Source organism: Lutzomyia longipalpis, chromosome 3 (assembly GCF_024334085.1).
Source record: "Lutzomyia longipalpis isolate SR_M1_2022 chromosome 3, ASM2433408v1".
NCBI lineage: Eukaryota > Metazoa > Arthropoda > Insecta > Diptera > Psychodidae > Lutzomyia > Lutzomyia longipalpis.
Window position 1 is genome coordinate 9,242,974 of NC_074709.1, and position 18,336 is coordinate 9,261,309.

General features: G+C 40.3%; 4 protein-coding genes across 5 annotated transcripts; 2 read left to right on the forward strand and 2 right to left on the reverse strand.

Annotated features, from left to right (window-relative positions):
- Positions 1-1,102: 1,102 nt before the first annotated feature.
- Positions 1,103-3,211, forward strand: LOC129791857 (kinesin-like protein subito). Its single transcript, XM_055830445.1, has 2 exons — positions 1,103-1,681; positions 1,743-3,211. Exons 1-2 carry the CDS (start codon positions 1,216-1,218, stop codon positions 3,068-3,070), a joined length of 1,794 nt encoding a protein of 597 aa, XP_055686420.1. The 5' UTR covers positions 1,103-1,215; the 3' UTR covers positions 3,071-3,211.
- On the reverse strand, positions 3,156-15,880 carry LOC129791789 (tectonin beta-propeller repeat-containing protein). 2 transcript variants are annotated; one of them, XM_055830288.1, is made up of 4 exons: positions 15,036-15,880; positions 13,004-14,793; positions 3,982-5,530; positions 3,156-3,422 (listed from the first exon to the last, which is right to left on the reverse strand). In XM_055830288.1, exons 1-4 carry the CDS (start codon positions 15,687-15,689, stop codon positions 3,384-3,386), a joined length of 4,032 nt encoding a protein of 1,343 aa, XP_055686263.1. In that variant the 5' UTR covers positions 15,690-15,880; the 3' UTR covers positions 3,156-3,383. The 2 variants fall into 2 exon arrangements, with proteins under 2 accessions (XP_055686263.1, XP_055686262.1); XM_055830287.1 differs by having other exon boundaries at positions 3,156-5,530; positions 15,036-15,872.
- Positions 8,455-12,114, reverse strand: LOC129792004 (U-reduvitoxin-Pr11a-like). The gene is made up of 4 exons (XM_055830717.1): positions 10,778-12,114; positions 10,526-10,690; positions 8,811-8,966; positions 8,455-8,739 (listed from the first exon to the last, which is right to left on the reverse strand). The coding sequence occupies exons 1-4, from the start codon at positions 10,827-10,829 to the stop codon at positions 8,585-8,587; spliced, it is 528 nt and encodes a 175-aa protein (XP_055686692.1). The 5' UTR covers positions 10,830-12,114; the 3' UTR covers positions 8,455-8,584.
- Position 15,881: 1 nt separating the features above from the next.
- On the forward strand, positions 15,882-17,255 carry LOC129791939 (uncharacterized). Its single transcript, XM_055830613.1, has one exon. It carries the CDS (start codon positions 15,931-15,933, stop codon positions 16,978-16,980), a length of 1,050 nt encoding a protein of 349 aa, XP_055686588.1. The 5' UTR covers positions 15,882-15,930; the 3' UTR covers positions 16,981-17,255.
- Positions 17,256-18,336: the final 1,081 nt, after the last annotated feature.

Genomic DNA, 18,336 nt, shown 5'->3' on the forward strand with positions numbered 1-18,336 from the left:
AAAAAAACAGATTTTAACAAAAAAAAATAAAATGGGAAGCAAATAAAAAATTTGTATCAAACAAATTTTTGCGAAAAATCCTGTAAATTATGAATTTTAAATTATAAATTGATGAAAACAAAGTGTATAAATACTGATTACATTAATCACGATATGTATTTGGTGGAAGTATATTAATTACATATACGTAAAATGTAAAAAAAAATCTCTTTTTTTATTTATTTATTTCATCCATTTAGTTACAGAAAAACTTTTTTTTATCTATATAAAGGTTGGTTCGATCGCGATGGAATTTGGTACAGAGACTCCTTATATCAGTAGACTGCCTTCAACGACATTCATGTCCCCCTCAGAGCCCCCCTTCGTAGCGCCCCCATACAAATTTCATGCTTTTTTTGATTACTTTTTGAAATTGGCGCCCTTTTTTAGTACATTTTGTTGGAGAGAAAATGAGATGGATGCATTTTCCCGCTATCCGTCTCCCTCACACATTTACTTTTTCGCAATTTTCTCGCGTTTTCCGCTAAATTTTCCAGCGAAATTGTGTTTTTTTGTGTCCAGAAAGAAAACTTTTGAAATTATGGCATCTGAAATTCTAAAAGTCACGAAAATCCATTTCCGGGAAAAAAAGTGCGTGTAAAATCCCCAACCGTCACAAATTTAAAATTTTTAAACCCAACGGTCAAAATTTCCGCGGTCCCCAAATTTCGCACAGAGGGGCTTCCCGAGGCTCCCGGAGCACCCGTAAGTGTTCCAGGAGCTCCAAAAAAGTGTTTTGCGAGAAAAAATTTGGGATAAAAACAAGAAAAATCTCATTTTTGGAAGAACAAAAAAAAAGTTCGTTGAAGTTCAAATTTTATTATTTGGTCCAGACGTTATTCCGCAAAAAAATCCGGCGAATTTCGCGCCCAAAATTTTTCTGAAGCTCCCCGGGGCCCCCTAAGCGTTTCCGACAACTTTTGAAGTCCCAAAAATGAGTTTTTCCCGAAAAACTTGAATTTTTTAATTTTCCACGCACCTCACTGCCGCCCCTGAACTTTGTGGTTATGTTCTTTAGTACAAAACCGCGAAGACTGATAAAGAATTCTCCAACGGAAAACAAAAAGAAACTCTCAGTAGGTTGTTTAGTGGGAAATATTAAAGGAAAGCTTAACGGTTCAACTGACTTCTTATTGTGAAAATTTGTGATTTTTGTTTGAAAATTTACCTGAAAAAATGTCATTCTTGAATCCACGAGATCCCAGCATTGATTTCCACAATCGCCCAATGCCGGTGGTGAGTCAGCCCCGTTTGGAGCCCCTTTTGACGGAGGAAGAAGAAGAATCCGGATGTTCCGTGGATGCCACGGGATCTACGGGGTCCACGGAGAGTCTCTCCTTCGCTGAAGGACGCGTGGATGTGTATTTACGCCTCCGTAGCCCCGGGACTTATGCACCGGGTCAGAAGAAGCTCTACGAAGCCACAATGACGGGCCTAAAGGTGCAGTGTGGGAAGAAGAATGCTTCCGGACAAAGCAAAGATTCCTGCACTCAGCTGTTCTCCTTCACGAAGGTCTTTGAGCATCTCAATAATCAACGGGATATCTTTCATGGTGCCATAAAGCAGCATATTGAGAATGAGGAGGATGCTGTCTTCCTCACGTACGGAACTTCCGGCTCCGGGAAGACTTACACGCTTCTGGGTTTGTTTTCCACGCACCTTTGTTTGTGGATTAAACTAACACTGTTTTTGTGTGTTTTTAGGCACTCAAGAGAATCCTGGTATTGTTCCGCGGGCAGTTAAGATGATTTTTGCAAAGTACGGCAATAAAATTGCCTACCAGGCAGAGTTAAAGTTCGCCAATGGATCATTCAAAGTTCTCGATGAAGATCGTGCTGTGCAGGAAGAGATGGTACGAAGGCGGATTCTCAATTCTCCGGAAGCACAGAGTGGTGTCTTCAATTTTGAGGAGCTGCAGCGGAAAATTGACCACGAAGAGGACTTCCGGGGGAATGCTTCCGTTGGGGAATGCGTGTACATTTGGGTTTCCTTCATGGAGATCTACAATGAGCGCGTTTATGATCTTCTGGGGAAGTCTCCGGTGGGGCCACGTCCGCAATTGAAGGTCCTTTCGAATAAAGGGCGTCCCTATGCGAAGAATCTCACATACGTGTACGTCCGGACGGCTGAGGATGTCATCAAGGTGCTCAACTACGGGCTGAATCACATCAGTTGCGGCTCCACAGCAATCAATGCCACCTCCAGTCGCTCCCATAGTCTCTTCACCATGCTCGTGATTAAATTGTCCACACCGGATAATCTCAGCTGTGTGTCGTACTGCTTTGGGGACTTGGCCGGTTCGGAGCGCCTCAAGAAGACGGAGAATGTGGGGAATCGCCTGAAAGAGGCACAGAACATCAACAAGTCCCTCATGTACCTGGGCAAGTGCCTCAATGTTCTCCATGAGAATCGACTGAAGAAACAAAAGACCATCGTACCCTTCCGTGACTCCAAGCTCACCGTTCTCATTCAATCCGCCCTCCTGGGCCGCGAGAATCTCATCCTCATTGTCAATCTTGATCCCATTGAGACGTTCTATGAGGAAAATATGCACGTGCTGGACTTTTCAGCCATTGCCCGGGAGATTGTTCATCCACCAACGCCTGAGAAGAAGATTAAAACAGCCCGATTCTCCATTCTCAATGCTACGGCCGCACAGAGTGCTCAACGTGCCCTCCTTGATGAGAATTTCAAACTCAAGACAGCAAATGAGACACTTCTCAGTGAGAACAATTATCTCCTCGATGAGAATGCCACGCTCAAGGAGGAGAATGATCAGCTCCGGGAGAAAATTCATGATCTTGTCAACAGCATGATGGAGAAGGAGATGCGCATCCGACGGAATCTCGTCGATACGTCGCGTGAGCATTTGGAGAAGCAAAAGGCGCTTCTAGATAAAATTCATCAGAGTGAGATGATGGCTCAGGCCAGGGCACACGCAACGGAAATCCGGAAGCTCCAATTGCAAATTCGTCAACTGGAGGAGGAAATCGTGGAGATCCCGAGTAGTGGTGAAGATGAATCCTCGTAACCTCCTTTAAATGACCCAAAAATCTCTCTGTATATAAATATTGTGTCTTATATTAATTTTTAATTATAAAAAAAAACTCATTCCATTTTCAATCACAGCACAGACATTTTTTTTATTGAATAAATTATTTTTTCTTGACTATTTGATGCTTTTTTATTTTCAAGGAAAAATTCTTCCTTCTGGGTTAATTTTTATGACAATTTTTTTTGGTATATTTTGCGTAACATTTATGAGAATATAAATTAAGCATAAAATACATTAAAAAGGGAGAGGGGATATAATTTTGTCTTTGCAGTAAAATCTGTTAAAATTTTCAGGAAAATCCATTAACGGAAATGTGCTGAAAGTTGCCCTAAAAGAAAAGAATTTAATTTAAATTTTAAGCTTTTCTTAAAGCTTCAATGCATCTCAGTTCAATCATCCCGTCCTGTGTAAAGCAACTTTAAGTATTTTTCACTTTTTGAATACATTTTTCTTCCCGGAACAGTTGGATGAGCTTCCCGGAAAGTGCAATAAGTGAGTGGAAGTTCAGCAGGATGACTGCCCATTGCACCAGAAAGCTTCTAAGGGATCTTAGGAACTACCTTTTCAACTCCCGGCTGATCCTTGATGTCATCTTTGGGTCAAAATCTGTCCATTTAGGAAGTTCCTCAGATTTTGACCCAAAGATGACATCAAGGATCAGCCGGGAGTTGAAAAGGTAGTTCCTAAGATCCCTTAGAAACTCCCTGATTCAATGGACAGGTTGCCTGTTTAACTTCCACTCACTTATAGCACTTTCCGGGAAGCTCATCCAACTGTTCCGGGAAGAAAAATATATTCAAAAAATCTAAAAAAAAAAAAACATCAAGTTGCTCCTGTGGAATGAAAACATGAAACTTTCGGAGAAAGAACAGAAATAAAATACTCACAAGAATCCCTAGATTCCATCCAGTTCCAGCAGGATTCTCCGGGGTTACACCACACCGCCTACAGACGAATCCTGTATTGGAAACAGCCCACACTTGAGCACCTACTGAGACACTGCGGAAGCCCACATTGGCCCCTTCGCTGTGTGGCGGATCATTGGGTACATTGTTGAGTACCTGCCAGTGGGAACCTTCGGGGAAGGTGACAGTGATCTCCCGTCTCACCGCAAGACGCCCCGTGGCGTCCAATACCCACACTCCTGCATCCCCAGCACGGATTTGCTTCAAACACCCACCCTGTGGGGGCTCCACAACTTGCCACGATTCCCCCAGAAGTTTCTCCCGTGTCACACCATACCGATAGAAAGCCGACCCATTGCGCCCGATGGCCCATACTTTCCCCTCTGGCGTGCACGTAATGGACACAAGGGGCTGTTCACTCGCCACATGCTCCCACGATGACCCAGCGGGATTCGATTGAGACACCCCATGCCGATAGAGAGCATCCCCATTTGGTGCTACAGCCCAAACACAAATAATCGCATCAATTGACGCATTTGCATCATCCCCATTGCTACTTATCATTGGCTGCAGGGCAACATCAATGATCTTCGCATTGCCCACCTCATGCCATGGCCCCGATGCGGTGAGACGACATTTCCGGTACCATCGACGACGACGGACGTAGTCAGTGAATTGCTTCTTTCCATGATACGATGCTGGGAAGTCAACGGCATACTGCCAACCCTCGCGATCTACGCCACCGGGTGTGGAGAAATCCACAAGCCAATCTGAGATCCACTGCCAGTGCATTGAGAGGAGTTTTGTGTGCTCCTTGCTGCGTTTGTGCTTCCCCGTGGCATCACTCCACATATGCCTATCCGTCGGCAGTCCCGTTGACGTGTACCCCGACAGGGGGTTCCACCGTTGATTCTCATAAATGTAGTACTTGTGCGTGTCGGACATGCCATTAATCCCCGTCGTGCTTGTCTCCAGACCCTTCAGGAAGGCTCCTCCCCAGCCACCAGTGTACACCCACGCAGTACCATCATACCCAATACCCCACGTCACGCCACCCCCGCATGACTCAACCCGCCGCAAATGCCCACCCATTTGGCGCCAGAAAATATCCCGGAGGGGCACAATGGTGCTCATGCTGTGGTACACCACGCCAAAGAGCTTAATGCGTCCACTCACGAACAACGAGCTAACCGCCTCAGGTGGAGCACGATGCTTGAAAAGCAGGAAATCCCGATCATCCACAGCAATGCGGTAGCCCATCTTCTCGCAGCGAATGTTCAACTTGAATTCCCCCCCTTGACTAAACACCATCCGGCTATCCCTTATCTCTGTCATCCACTGCGAATTCTCCATTGAATTGAGAATAATCTCCTTCTCGTTGAAGCGCGGATTGAGGTGCATCAGCACATGCCGCTGTGATTCAACTTTGTGCCTTACCTTAACCGTTGGATGGCATTGCAAATCAAAACGGATGTGATCAGCATCATCGTACACACATCCGGATATTTCTAGCTCTGTTCCTGGTGTTAGGCTGCAGGAGAAACAGAAAAAAATTCATTTTTCTCTTAACTGAATGAAATTGTTGGATGTTGGGTGTTCTAGGCCTGATGAAGGGGTGTTAGGGCGTTCTTTAATTTTCAACTTAAGCCAATTTTGAAGAGCTTTCCACGAGGTCGGAAACAGTAATTTTCAATTAATAGGGCGTTCTTTTAGATAAGATGTCGATTTAACTCATTTCTTCCGTTTCCGGTGTCTTGGAAACGTCCCAAAATTCAATGTAATTGAGCGAAGATCATTGTATTTTAAATTAATTTTTACTTTCCCTTAACCCTTGGAATGCGGAGCGGGGTCGTTGAACGACCCCAGCGCTATATTTCGTGTTATATCTCCATAAATATAAAAGATACCATTCCCATCTTTTGGAAATAAGTTCTTTGGTTATCTGAGGAGGTTGTGTAAAAATTTCAGCTCAATCCGTCCACCACAAGAAAAGTTATTAAGGAAAATGTAGAAGAAGGGAATTCAAAAATTGATGTAACGGCCATGCTGCGGAAAATTTTTTAGAATGAAGTTAGTCACATCATAAATCATATGGTTGAAGGGGGTTGAAGGGTTGTGTTTACTTTTTCACTTTACCTTCTCAGTGTCAGAATTATCGCGAATAAGTGACATAAACAACATAAAACATAATTAGAAGCATATAAATGTGCAAAACAATAAAGAATATTCGAGAAATATTGCCATTTATCACGGTGCGGGAAGTGAGGGGAATGTGGGGAAATAGTGAAAAAAATAGTGGTTGCGGTCAACTTCGTGGCAAATTTCTCACGAAGAAAGCGTGAAAAATGAGTGAAAAATGTTTTTCCCTAATATCTTCTTCTGCGTGTTTCCGGGTGGCGAATTTGTGATGCAAGGGGCAAGAGGACTATATAAGGAATCTATAGGCACTAACCCGACAACTCCAGGTTGTATAGTTTTGGAGAAAATTGGCCTTCTTTTTGGGGTCGTTCAACGACCCCACCTTCGCATTCTACGTAACTACCAAGGCCTCCGCATTCCAAAGGTTAAGATTTCGATCAATAAATTTAAGATTTTGGCTTAAAAGTACAAATTAATTTAAGGAGGGTCTCTTGGGCAAACTGATGGAATTTATATATTTTTATTGTTTTCATTTTTTTCCAAACTAAGAAAATCACTTTTCGCCATATTAGGTGCGACGCCATCTTGTAATTTTCTTCAAAACACAAAAATAAGTTTTTCTCAGGATCTACTGGATGGATTTTGATGGGGTAAAAAGCAAATGAAAGAGGAAATACCAATGCAGATTTTGTTGGAACAGAATTTTTAATTTCCTTTCTTGGGCTGAGAAAAATGGAAAAATATGACATTTGTTCAGATATTTTTGACGTTTTTCCACTTTTTTCAGCCCCAGAATGAAAATTCAAATTCAGTCAAATACATATTCAATTGTTTAATGATCTTTGGGTCATTTTAATGGGTTTTGAGAAAATCAAGACATAAGATCCAGTATATTTAATAGTTTTCCATACAAAAGGTAATTTTTATAGCTCCGGTGGCCGAGAGGGTTTAAGCACGACTCTTGGTCATACCTCCCCGGAGTAGAGGGTTCGAATCCCCCTGCGGTTTTTTCGCCGTTCATGGCCCGTGCTTCCTATCCTCTCTTTCCTTTCCATTCCACAGTTCATCCTTTCCTGCTCTACGCACGTTTGTGTCGCTTCGAGGCGGAGCCTAAACTGCAGCGCCATCTATCTGGCGGAAGATGAAACTACGCTCACCGAGTGCCCAGAACTGTCTCCCGGTGACTGAAGACGATTGACTGCCGGCGGCCTGCGCCTAAAGTTACGGAAGCCAACTTGGACCGACCGACCTCTGCCGCCGACAGGATACTAATATCCCCCCCGCAGCCAACACAGTCTCTACTAGACTCCGGTGCGGTGTACCGTTCCAGGAAGATCTGCGCGCCGATTACAAATAATATCGCAAATTGAATTTGTAGAGAAAAATTGTATAAGTGTTGTAGTTCTGAATGGAATGTGAATAAACAATTATTATTATATTTTTTGCTCTAACGGCTTCAATTTTTAAGATATCAACTTGAAATAAAAAGTATGTAAATAAAACTTTTTGAGATTATGCATTTTTTAACAGAAGAAGAAGTTTTCAGATATCTCAATCCAATGAAAAGTTATTCGCGGTTAAAATCATGCTCTAATTTTCTGGCCACCCTGTATAATACAGTAATGTTCCAAATGACACCGTTTTACCGCCCAAAGTTTACATCTTTTTAATGTAAAAGGCACTTTTAATATCAATTTTATTCAAATGATTCAATTCAATTCAAACCATAAAAAAACAATTCACCTATAATCACTCTGTAGCAGTTTAACATTCCCTTAAAAATCACAGAAAAATAACATAAAATAGCCTCATATTGTATTTCAAGCACGTTGAGCATTTTTATCTCACGCTTTATTCAATTTTCTCAAACAAATAGAATTTATTTCTTTGCACAGACCCATGGTGGACAAAGTCATCAAATTTTTATATTGAAATTTTAGCAAAATATTTACAACACGTGCTTTTTATTTCCATAAACATATTTATTATTATTTCAGTACATAGAATTGAGTGCTAACTTATAGGTAATTTATTTATTATTGGTACAAATTAGCAGAGAAGCGTTGAAGAAGTTCAATATAGAAAATTCAGCTGAAGCTCCGGCACAGAAATAAAATTCAAGATGAATCTTCTCACTCTCAGTTGAAACGGATGCAGGGATTTTGTGTGCAACAGAGATACTTCCCATGTGCAGGACACACGCATACGTTACAATCAAGCATGAAGCTGGTGTTTGGTTCACAAACTGTTCCAGCATTCACCTCAAGGGCTACAAAGAGAGAGAGAGAAAAAGAAGAGAGAACGAAAAGTCTCGCATAAGGGACAAAATTTGTTCTTTATTCCAAATTCTTAAGGTTCTAAAGAGAAAAATTCACGCCGGGTAGCTTCGTTATTTCCAGTTTTCAAGGGGGCCCATGTTAGCGTGCATGCACCACCCACATGCAGTTTAGTTACCCAAATCACGTCTTCGGCGGTAGGGTGTTGCCACCTGCTTCGGCGGGCACTCCATTCGCGTGCAGAAGGCATATTTTCCATTCTCAGAGCATGTGCACGTGTTGCAACCATCAGCAGCCGTAAAGGTGGACTTTGGGACGCATTCAGCTGCAAATTAATTCATTTTTTTAAGCTTTCTTCTCAGGAACTTCTCACGCCCACAAGCCCTGAAAACTTACAGTCATCACGCTTCCTGCGGTAGGGTAGTGGAGCATTTTCAGCTGTTGGATTCCCAATGCATGCCATCAGGGTACACATGGAGTTCTTTCCGTCATCAGAGCACCTACACGTGTTGCAACCATCGGCAGCTTTGAACGTTGATCCCGGTGTGCATCCTTGGAAGGAAAACGAAAGAATTTTATTATTACTTTTACTCTCAACGACACGCTTTGTGCGTAAAATTAAAAATAAATCCCATCCTGATAAGCCATGGGGGTTATCAGACGATTACATGCGAAGCATAAATTTAGAAATTCACAACAAAATGAATATTACATAAAACACACAAAAAGGAACAAGAAAAAAGCTCAAAATGTGATAAGTTGTGTTGAAACACATGCCGGGAATATTTTTATTTATTTATTTTATTATCAATACGTTAGAGGCTGGTAAAATACGCGGGAATTGATTTCTATACGCAATGGTGTAGTAAAATAATTAATAGAGTAGAAAAGTTTACCCGGATGTCCTATCAATAAATGATTTTGCTAAAAATTCTATAAAACGTATAAAAAAATTAAATCTAGTTCTAACTCAATTTAATGCAGCTTCTATCACGTGTTACGTAGCTAATTTCGCATTTTTTCAGTCCTCAATTCAATTTAATTCAACTAAATGTTTCAATTTAATTCAACTAAATGTTTCAATTTAATTTATACGTCGATTTATTTGTTAATACCAAAAAAATAACAACATTTTACAGACTTTTTACAAAACACTTTTTTTTAAGCAAATTCTACTAACTTCTCCAATTAATAATTATTGAATTATTTTAAAATAAATACATAGTAAAAATTATTGAGTTCAAAAAATACAAAATAATAATTGAAAAAATCAGTAGAATTATTGTTTTGAAAAAAAAAATGTTTTGTGAAAAATCTGTAAAAGTTTGTTAGTTTCAGGAATTCAGCAAAAAATATGACATTTATATTTAAATTAAATTTCAAACAATTTATTCTGAATAAAATGGAACAATAATAAAAATTAGGATTTTCTTCTAAAATTACTTGAGTATTAATTTGTTAAAAATATTAGTCAATGCTTTAAGAAAGAAAATTAACAAAGATTCTTTTGGATTTTAAAATCATAGAAAAAATAATTCTTTTGCTCATTAATTTTCTTAACCCTTTGGAGCTTTAAAACGTCTAACTGACAATTCTTCTATGCAAAATTGTATTAGGGAAAAAGTCAGAATTTCGTGCCCTTCAACGTATTAAGTTTCAAGATCTTGATCACGGTATCATTAAAATCAAACAAATCCCTAAAATTAGGCTCATTTTTTTTAAATTTATAAATATTCCTCTCAGAAAAATATTTATAAAAAATCTCATTTTTTTCATAAAATAAAAAAATAGAATTTATAGCACCGCGACCTATATTAATTTTCCATTTTTTCTGTTCAAAGAACCGCGTCAAAGTCAGAATTTATATTATATGGTTTAACCCGGCAATTTGTGTTATCACAACTCATTGCTGAAATACTTTATTTAATAAAAAAAAATGTGTTTGACCCGAATGAGAAAAGTTCACAACATGCCTGATAATTTTTTTTGTACATTTGACACGATTTTTCGGAGCTTTTTCTTCACAAAAATTGTTCCTTTTTGCCTTGTTCTCTGTTAATATTTGCACAGAATGTGTCTCCCAAAAAAAATTTGAGGATAAATGTACTTACTCTGTGGTTCATCACCCTGCATGTCTAATGAGGTACAGAATTTCTTTGTACAGGCATACCGTGCGCCATCATTCGTACAGGTACACCTGTTGCAACCCTCCTTGTCCATGAATGTACTTCTGGGCACGCAGGCTCTTCCCTGAGGATCATTCTCGAGGATTTGTCCTGATTTTGCAAAGTGAGAAAGCTTATTAAATTAATTTTCTTTCTTTTAGTCAATAAGAAAAGAAAATATTTTGTCTGATTACTTACCCATTGAGAGGGACACTCCAAGGATCAAAATTGTCAAAATCAAGAATTTCATTTTAACTATTTTTTTTTAATTAGGAAAAGAAAACTAAACTTCTTCACTTTTCAAAGCACAAACTGAAAGAACAAAAGCATTTCCTTTCGCACACGTTTGATGAGAAATCGACACGAACTGAAGCTTGAGCGATCAGAGGAGATCTCTTTATAGCAATCTTGTGCGGTGAAGCACTCATCATAGCAGAACTGATTTCTTATCAATTTGTATAGTGTCTGTTGTATGTAAATAATATTTCTTTTTTCGAGTATATTTGCGATTTAGTATGCATTCGTAGAATTTACACTTATTTGCCTCTCTCTCTCTCTCTGTCTTATTGAAAGACTGAAAACACTTTGTCTAAAAGGCAAAAGATGTTGCGAAGAAATAGGAAGAATTTGTCACATTTTGAGTTCCTAGAAGAGAGATATTTTTTAAAAGTCAAACCGTTTAAACATAAAATACGATGATGGGAATTCCCATTTTCAATTGCGCGAACCAATTCTCCAGTGAGCAAATATTATTTTTCATGTTTTTATGATGTTTTGTACCACATTAAATATTTGCTTAATAATTAAGAAAAAAAATTCCAGCGGAGAGCTTATTGCAAGATCATTGAATTGTTTAAAAAAAATCTTCCTTTAATTTATTTATTTTTTGTTAAGTTTCAGCATATTTCGCCGAAATCAGTAGTACAAGTAATATCAGAGTTCCATTAACCCTTTCATGACAAAGATTTAAAGACAAGATTGCAGAAATATCGATATTTTATCAATATTCCCTGACAAATAGTATTCTGATAAAAACAGCATAATATACGGACGAAAACAACTAAATAAATCGTGAAATCATTGTTAACCCTTATAGGAACTATGTTTCCAACCTCAAAGCTTCGACCTTAATTTTCTTTTAACCCAGGAGGGTTTTGCTGGCCAAAGTGATCAATTCGACTTTTTTCAATCGCCATAGAATTAAAATCTATTTAACATTTCGTCATAAATTCTGCATCGGTGTGTAGGGAGGTTTTATTACTTCAAGATCGTCGAAAGAAAACTTTGAAAAATCTATTCTTTCGAAAGAAAATGAAGGTAAAGTTTTTGAGGTTAGAAATCTCGATCATACTGTGTTATAAAGAAAATGTTTTCCAATTTTTTTTTCGATGATCTTGAAGTAATGGAATTTTCCTACACAAAAATGATCTTCTGGAGATTATTAATCTTTTATGATTTTCACAATTTTTTTTAATAGTTCTATTATCATTTTACAATGAAAAACTAAAAATTCTTATATTGCAGGATCCAGAGATCTTTCTAAAATTTTTTTTACAGATTTCTGGAATAGTTCATTCCGACTTTATTCTTTAATAATCTCCGACTAAAGAATAAAAGAAATTGTCATAATCTTACTTTAATTTTAGAATTTTGAAATTAAAAGAAATATTCTTGACAGAATTGACCTCAAAATCACGAAAATATTAAAGAATTCTCGGAAATATCTGGGTTAAATATCGATCGAGGCATTTTTGAAACATTTAAGTTCCTAATTTTAAGAAAATTGATTATTTTTCAGTTTTCTTTATAATTTCTTTTAAAGTTTCAATGCCAAAATATTTCCTAAATGTCCTTGAAAGCTTTTATTTGTTTTTCATTTTGATGAGAAAATTAAACTTTTTCTCTAGAAATTAAGGATTCTCATTTAATTAAAACCAGTTGCAATTAACCGATTTTGAAAGAAAAAAAAAATAAGAAAATCTTCCATCAATTAATATTTATTTTTTTTATCAAAATCATTCCAACAGTGTTTTCTTTTAAGAACATTTTACTTAATTTATGCTCAAAAAGTTGTTCGAAAGCTCTCAAAAATTTCTAAAGTTCCAAAAGAAAATTAAAAAAAGAAAGAAAACTATTCTGCAGTTAACTTGGAACATCCTCTATAAGTGGAATTTTCATGGAAAGTTTTGCAAAGAATTTTTTTACAACTTCCACTTCTTCTTTATTATGTGCTTCAGCCTCACTTGACTTACTTTTATGCTTCTCTTTGAATTTTTATGCCTTATCACGAAGCTGTGATTCAGGCTGTGAGTGCGAAAATTTTCTAAGTCAAGGTAAGGCCACAACAGCAACAACAACAGGAGGTGGGAATGGGGGTGGGGGAGGGTCAATTGGGAGTCATTTAGAAGTGTTTAGAAGACTTACCCATTGGGAAGAGGTACGTGATAGGGTGTCTCTGTGGCTGAAAGATCAATCTCCTGGACGTACATCCGCTTATCCTCCTTGTACTGCTGCGCCTTGAGCGTCGATGGATCAAAGACAAAGACATCCCCGAGATTTGTTGTGATCCACACTGAATCATTCGATGGGCGTCCGTGAACTTCATTAATTTGGCAGCAGACGGACGTGAGGTGCGACAGCCAGTCCTCCATGTCGGTGTCTCCGGAAAATTGGAGACGAATCAGGGAGGAGCCGAGAGGGAGTCGCGGGGTGTGGATTGTCAAGCGTGGGCATCCAGGTTCACTCTGACACATGACGCACGTTATCTCAGACAGGGGGAATTGCATCTTTGTGGTGACACCATCAGGATTGAGGATTGTCAGTGTGCCCGAATCGAGGCCACTACTTCCCGATGCATTCACCCATTCCAGCTCAATCAAGCAATCCTCGAAGGTGCCATGCGATTTGGCCACACGTGCTTCCCCACTCTTCACCCACGAGGACATCTCAATGGCCAATTGGTACTTTTCCAGCTCCGCTGGGTCAGCATCCGAGAGGCGCCCTTTGAGATCTTCGAGAATCCGCAAACGCCACGGCTGACTCAGTTCTGCTTGCGTACCCGCCGAGAGGGTGTCATTGAACCAATTTGGCAACTGCTGCGGATCCACCAGTACAGCCCCAGCACTACATCCCGTCCAGATTACATCACATTCCGCCCAGTACTGCGACCCACCGTGATCGTCTTCCTCCCCAAAAACACCCGAATCCCGTGATGTTTCCGCATCAAATACCACTGAATCACTCTCCGGATGTGCCTCAGTGCCCACCATTGATCCCACACTGCGTACTGGACTCCAGGCACGTGGATTCCGCAGCGGAGTCTCAAAATGCTTTCCGGATATTTCAAAAATCTCCTGAACGGGTGCACTTGCAGCTACATTTTGTAGCTTCTCACACAGAGCCTCCTCATCGTGTTTCCGGGAATCCCCAGCAGCTAAACTACATGCATTTAAGCTGCTCGCTGTGAGACTTCCTGATGCACTTGGTGGTGAATCTGCTGCTGGCTTCTGCCACAGTTCAGGTTTATGCCTCGCATTGACAGTTGGTGCTGATCGGGATGTTTCTTCATTCTCCTCACTCAGTACCATACTTCCTGCCTGATGTTGACCCCGGAGTAAGCTGCTCAAGCTCCTGTGCCTCGATCCGGGTGATCCTGAGCCACTACGTCGTGATGCAAGGGATGCCATGCTGGATGTACGACTCAGCTGCATTGGGCACTGAATGAGGCGCCATTTCTTCCCCGTGAGATCACTCGCGGAAACTCCCGAACGGAAGTACAGAGCACGATCCTCAGAGCCCACCGCAAAGACTTGATCATTCGCCGCAACGGAGACACTGGAAATATTTCCCACCATCTCCACCCAACCACTTCCAATGGCTGAATCTTCACTTATTCCCGCTGTTTCACCCTTCACACCCCGTCGGAACCACACGTGATTGTCATTCGTTACACACCACACGGCATTTGTGCCCACGGACACTTGGACAATCTTCAGGGCATTCCCCGGAGGTTTAATTTCTAGCCAACTTTCCCCTGTTGGGGAATCCTTCGTCACACCGGATCGTACAATAGCTCGGCCACAGTACAGACTGGCCCAAACCAATCCCGTGGGGCCAACACTAATCTGCGACACTTCAGCACCCGATGGGGTGGAGATTGCTGTCCAGCGGAGACCTTCAGGGGATGTTGTACTCACCCCTGAACGGATCATTACCTGTGTGGAAGAATTCATGAAGATTTTCTTTGAATTTGTTTCCTTCCTAGCTCAATTTTCTCGACGAGCGTGACGAGAAAATTAATTATTTAAAGTTTAATCACTCAGAAGGTCATAGAAGCTTCCTAAACTAATTTCTGCATTGATGGGGGATTGGGAGGAATATTAATTGATTTTCTTTTATAGATTTTCGCGTCAAGGACAAAGAAGAAATCAATAAAATAATCACAAAATTGACTCACCCGCCCATGAGCTGTGATGGCCCATACAAGGAGCATCCCTGGAGCAGCTCCGGGTACATTATTCCCCCCAATTGCCACATCAATGAATGGCTCCTGCGTGGGGTCTTTGTGCAAAGGAGCAACAGCACACCAGGAATTCATGGCGCTGTAGCGACGAAAGCGCACCCATTTCCGGCGCCTCACGCACGAGTTCCACGCCTTCTTCACCTGAAACTTTGCCGGGAAGTCAATTGCATACGTCCATGCATCGTGATCCAGTGGCTGACCATCGTGCGTGCAATCCAAGTGCCAATCACCCTCCCACTGCCATGCCATCGATGGCAAACGGATGCGATCAATAGCCCGATTCGTGGTCCCATCGATACTGGAGAAATTGTATCGATCCGTGGGCAGGAGGCGACTACTGAAGCCCTCAAGGGGGAGCCATCGTTCATTCTCGTACGCCTCCTCCTTGACACGAATTGGAATATCAAGCCCATGGACGTGCACGTAGACCTGCCGATCACCCCCAATGGACCACATAAAGTGGGGCACAGCGCTGACCTTCTTGAACTCCAGCCCCAAGTAGAGGAATTCCCGCCAGGCTGAACTTCCCGTCGATAGGGCGTAGACTCGCCCCTCATTGTTGTTGGCAAAGAGAAGAGTACTCGGCATCTTTCCCCAACACACTTTTTCACCACTTTTCACTGCAAATCTCCAAGAGTTTTCCGGAATTTCTGACTCTCCGTGCTGGCTTTTGCTTTTTTATTCACTTCTAGTCCCAAATTAGCTCATTATTTCCAAATAGAACGGAGATTTTCTTGAGCTGGCAGACACAAAAAAATCAATACGTCAAAACATCTGACGTTTTGACAAGATTCAAAAACAGCTGATCACCAAAACAAACAGTGATAAAATGATCCGGAGAATCCTCAGTTCATCAATTTTACAGAGGATTTCCGCGCAGAAATCCGTGAAATTCCACACGAGCACCACCAGGGAGCAACGGAAGAAGGAATTCACTGAGAAAGTTCATCCATTTTCACAGATAAATGTGAATTTAAAGGGCGTTCAACTCGTGAAGATCTTGCCATTTGATCTCCTGGACTGCGCAGATGCAAATATTCTCAGAGCAACAGCCACCAGTGATGAAGACAAAGAGCCCCACGTCTCCATAGACATACAGGATAAGGATGTCAACGTGGAGAGTCATCCGGGAGTGTCGGAAGTTCTACTTGAAATTCCCGTAAAGGCCGATTTGTCTGTTGCTGCTGATGGGAAGCTCGATGTGGCTGATTTGCACAGTGACAGGATCTCCGTGAGCACATCCAGTGGCATATCAACACGGAATTTACGCAGTGAGAGCATTGAACTCCACAGCAAGGGTGATATTGTCTGCCGAGGACTAACGTTGGGTTACAAAGTGCGCATAGAAACGGAAGATGCGGGAAATGTGTCCCTGGAAAAGGTACAGGGAGAGGAACTACAGGTGGATTGCAAAGCTGGGAGTATTTCCACTGAATCCTGCTACAGTACAAATTCCAAATTCAGCACCCAAACTGGGAATCTCGTGCTGAACAATGTCCATCGGTGTGCGGAGGTGAATGTCCTGGAAGAGGGAAATCTCACCATGTGCGGCTTCAATGGCACCCTCCTGGCCAAGGTGTGCAAAGGGCGAATTCAGCTACAACTGGCTGAACTCTGGGGTGAGAATGTTGTCATCTCCAATGCAGCTGAGGATGTTTCTGTGAATGTTGCGGATGCTGTTGTTGACACCACATACTTCCACGCAGCTGCTGAGAATGTTCACGTTGATGACAGCCTAAAGCACCTCCTGGGAACAAAGGAGAACGGGGCGGTAACCATTGGGAAGAAAACCCTACCACAGAAACTCTTCATTCAAACTGAGGGACGGCTGGAGATTAAAAAGCTCTCCTGGGTGGACGCAGTTAAACTCAAAATGTAGCTTCAAATTTTATTTTACTTTATTTTCTCAGGATAAAACATTTTTTAAAGAACATAATACCCTAGAAAGCTGCCCAGCACTGGTCAGAGGAATCTGCAAGAAAATAAAAGGGAAAAACCTTAATTTTGATGTTCCTTCTGGAAGGGAATCAAAGGGTTATTGAGAGGTCAGAAAGGGCAAGTTGTAATCATTTCATATTTGCGTAATAATAGCGTATATTAAGGGTCATCATTTGACATTTCTTTTTATTTATTAAAGATTCTTCTCTAAATGAACTTACCAAGAGTTTTCCTAGAGCTCCCAGAAATTCTTGAAAGAACTCCCCGGAAAAGAGCAAAAATCTCATTTTTTCAGCTCCTGGAAATGAAAGAAAAATTTTCAAACATCAAGAAGAAAAAAGAAAGAATTTTTTAATTTCTATGAGGCTCAGATTCAAAAATTGTCATCAATAAAGCCCCTTTTTTGGGACTTCTTTATGACAGGGATAACTGAAAAAAGGATCATCATTGAAGCTAATTCAAAGCAATTAAGCCGATTTCTTACCTCGTGCTCCTCATCGTGAAACTTCCGGAGTTTCCTCGTGTCTGCAAATCACAGAAATTGGCTGAAAATAAAGAGAAATAATTAAAGATTTTGCAAAAAAAAACTGAAAATCTTCTAAAAAAAATTATGTCTGAGTCAGAATAAAAATTTTCCACAAGATTTTCAGCTATATGCTTGTCAAAAATATCATCATAAAGACTTTATAAATAAATTAATTAAGAAATCTTCTCACCTCTCCATTACAGAAGTCAGTTCATTTTCCTCCTTGTCCGGGAGAATTTCTGCAAAAGGAAAAATCTCAATTAGTTTGGGAGCTTCAAGAAAATTAAGAAAAAATCTTTCAAAGGAAGGATTTTCAGTGAGCTAACCAATCCTGCAATGTCTTTTGGTCTGGGGCGGTAAAACTGTCATCATTTAGAAGAGATTTATCAGGGAGAATTAAAAAATTAACTTGCCTTTCAGGAAATTCCCCGGCGTGGCCCCAAGCTAACCTCAAACTCTCCCCACGAGGTTTTCATTGAAATTCCCTTTTGTTGATGCTTTTCCTGCATTTTCCCCTCCTCGGCACGTTCACAGGAAAAGTAATCAATTGTATTTTAAAGAAACACTGTTAAATATCTGAAAGAAAAGCAAGAAAAGAAGAAAATGAAGATTTTAGTAACATCACCACGTGCTGAGTTTTTTTTAAAGGAATTTTCAAGGTAATTTCTCAGAAATTTCTTTAAAAAAACTTTTAAAACAATTAGTAAAAGAATCTTCAAAACAAATTGAAAGTTTTTCTTAAATGAAATTGTTAAGAATATTAATAAAAAT

Bases quoted from the DNA above. Each gene is read 5' to 3' on its own strand.
- LOC129791939 (XM_055830613.1), top strand. From the start codon at position 15,931: ATGATCCGGAGAATCCTCAGTTCATCAATTTTACAGAGGATTTCCGCG.
- LOC129791857 (XM_055830445.1), top strand. From the start codon at position 1,216: ATGTCATTCTTGAATCCACGAGATCCCAGCATTGATTTCCACAATCGC. The intron at 1,682-1,742 runs GTTTGTTTTCCA...GTGTGTTTTTAG, and splicing joins GAAGACTTACACGCTTCTGG to GCACTCAAGAGAATCCTGGT.
- LOC129791789 (XM_055830287.1), bottom strand. From the start codon at position 15,689: ATGCCGAGTACTCTTCTCTTTGCCAACAACAATGAGGGGCGAGTCTAC. The intron at 14,794-15,035 runs GTGAGTCAATTT...TCTTCCACACAG, and splicing joins CCATCACAGCTCATGGGCGG to GTAATGATCCGTTCAGGGGT. The intron at 5,531-13,003 runs GTAAGTCTTCTA...TTTCTCCTGCAG, and splicing joins CACGTACCTCTTCCCAATGG to CCTAACACCAGGAACAGAGC.
- LOC129792004 (XM_055830717.1), bottom strand. From the start codon at position 10,829: ATGAAATTCTTGATTTTGACAATTTTGATCCTTGGAGTGTCCCTCTCA. The intron at 10,691-10,777 runs GTAAGTAATCAG...TTGCAAAATCAG, and splicing joins TGGAGTGTCCCTCTCAATGG to GACAAATCCTCGAGAATGAT. The intron at 8,740-8,810 runs GTAAGTTTTCAG...ATTAATTTGCAG, and splicing joins CCGCAGGAAGCGTGATGACT to CTGAATGCGTCCCAAAGTCC.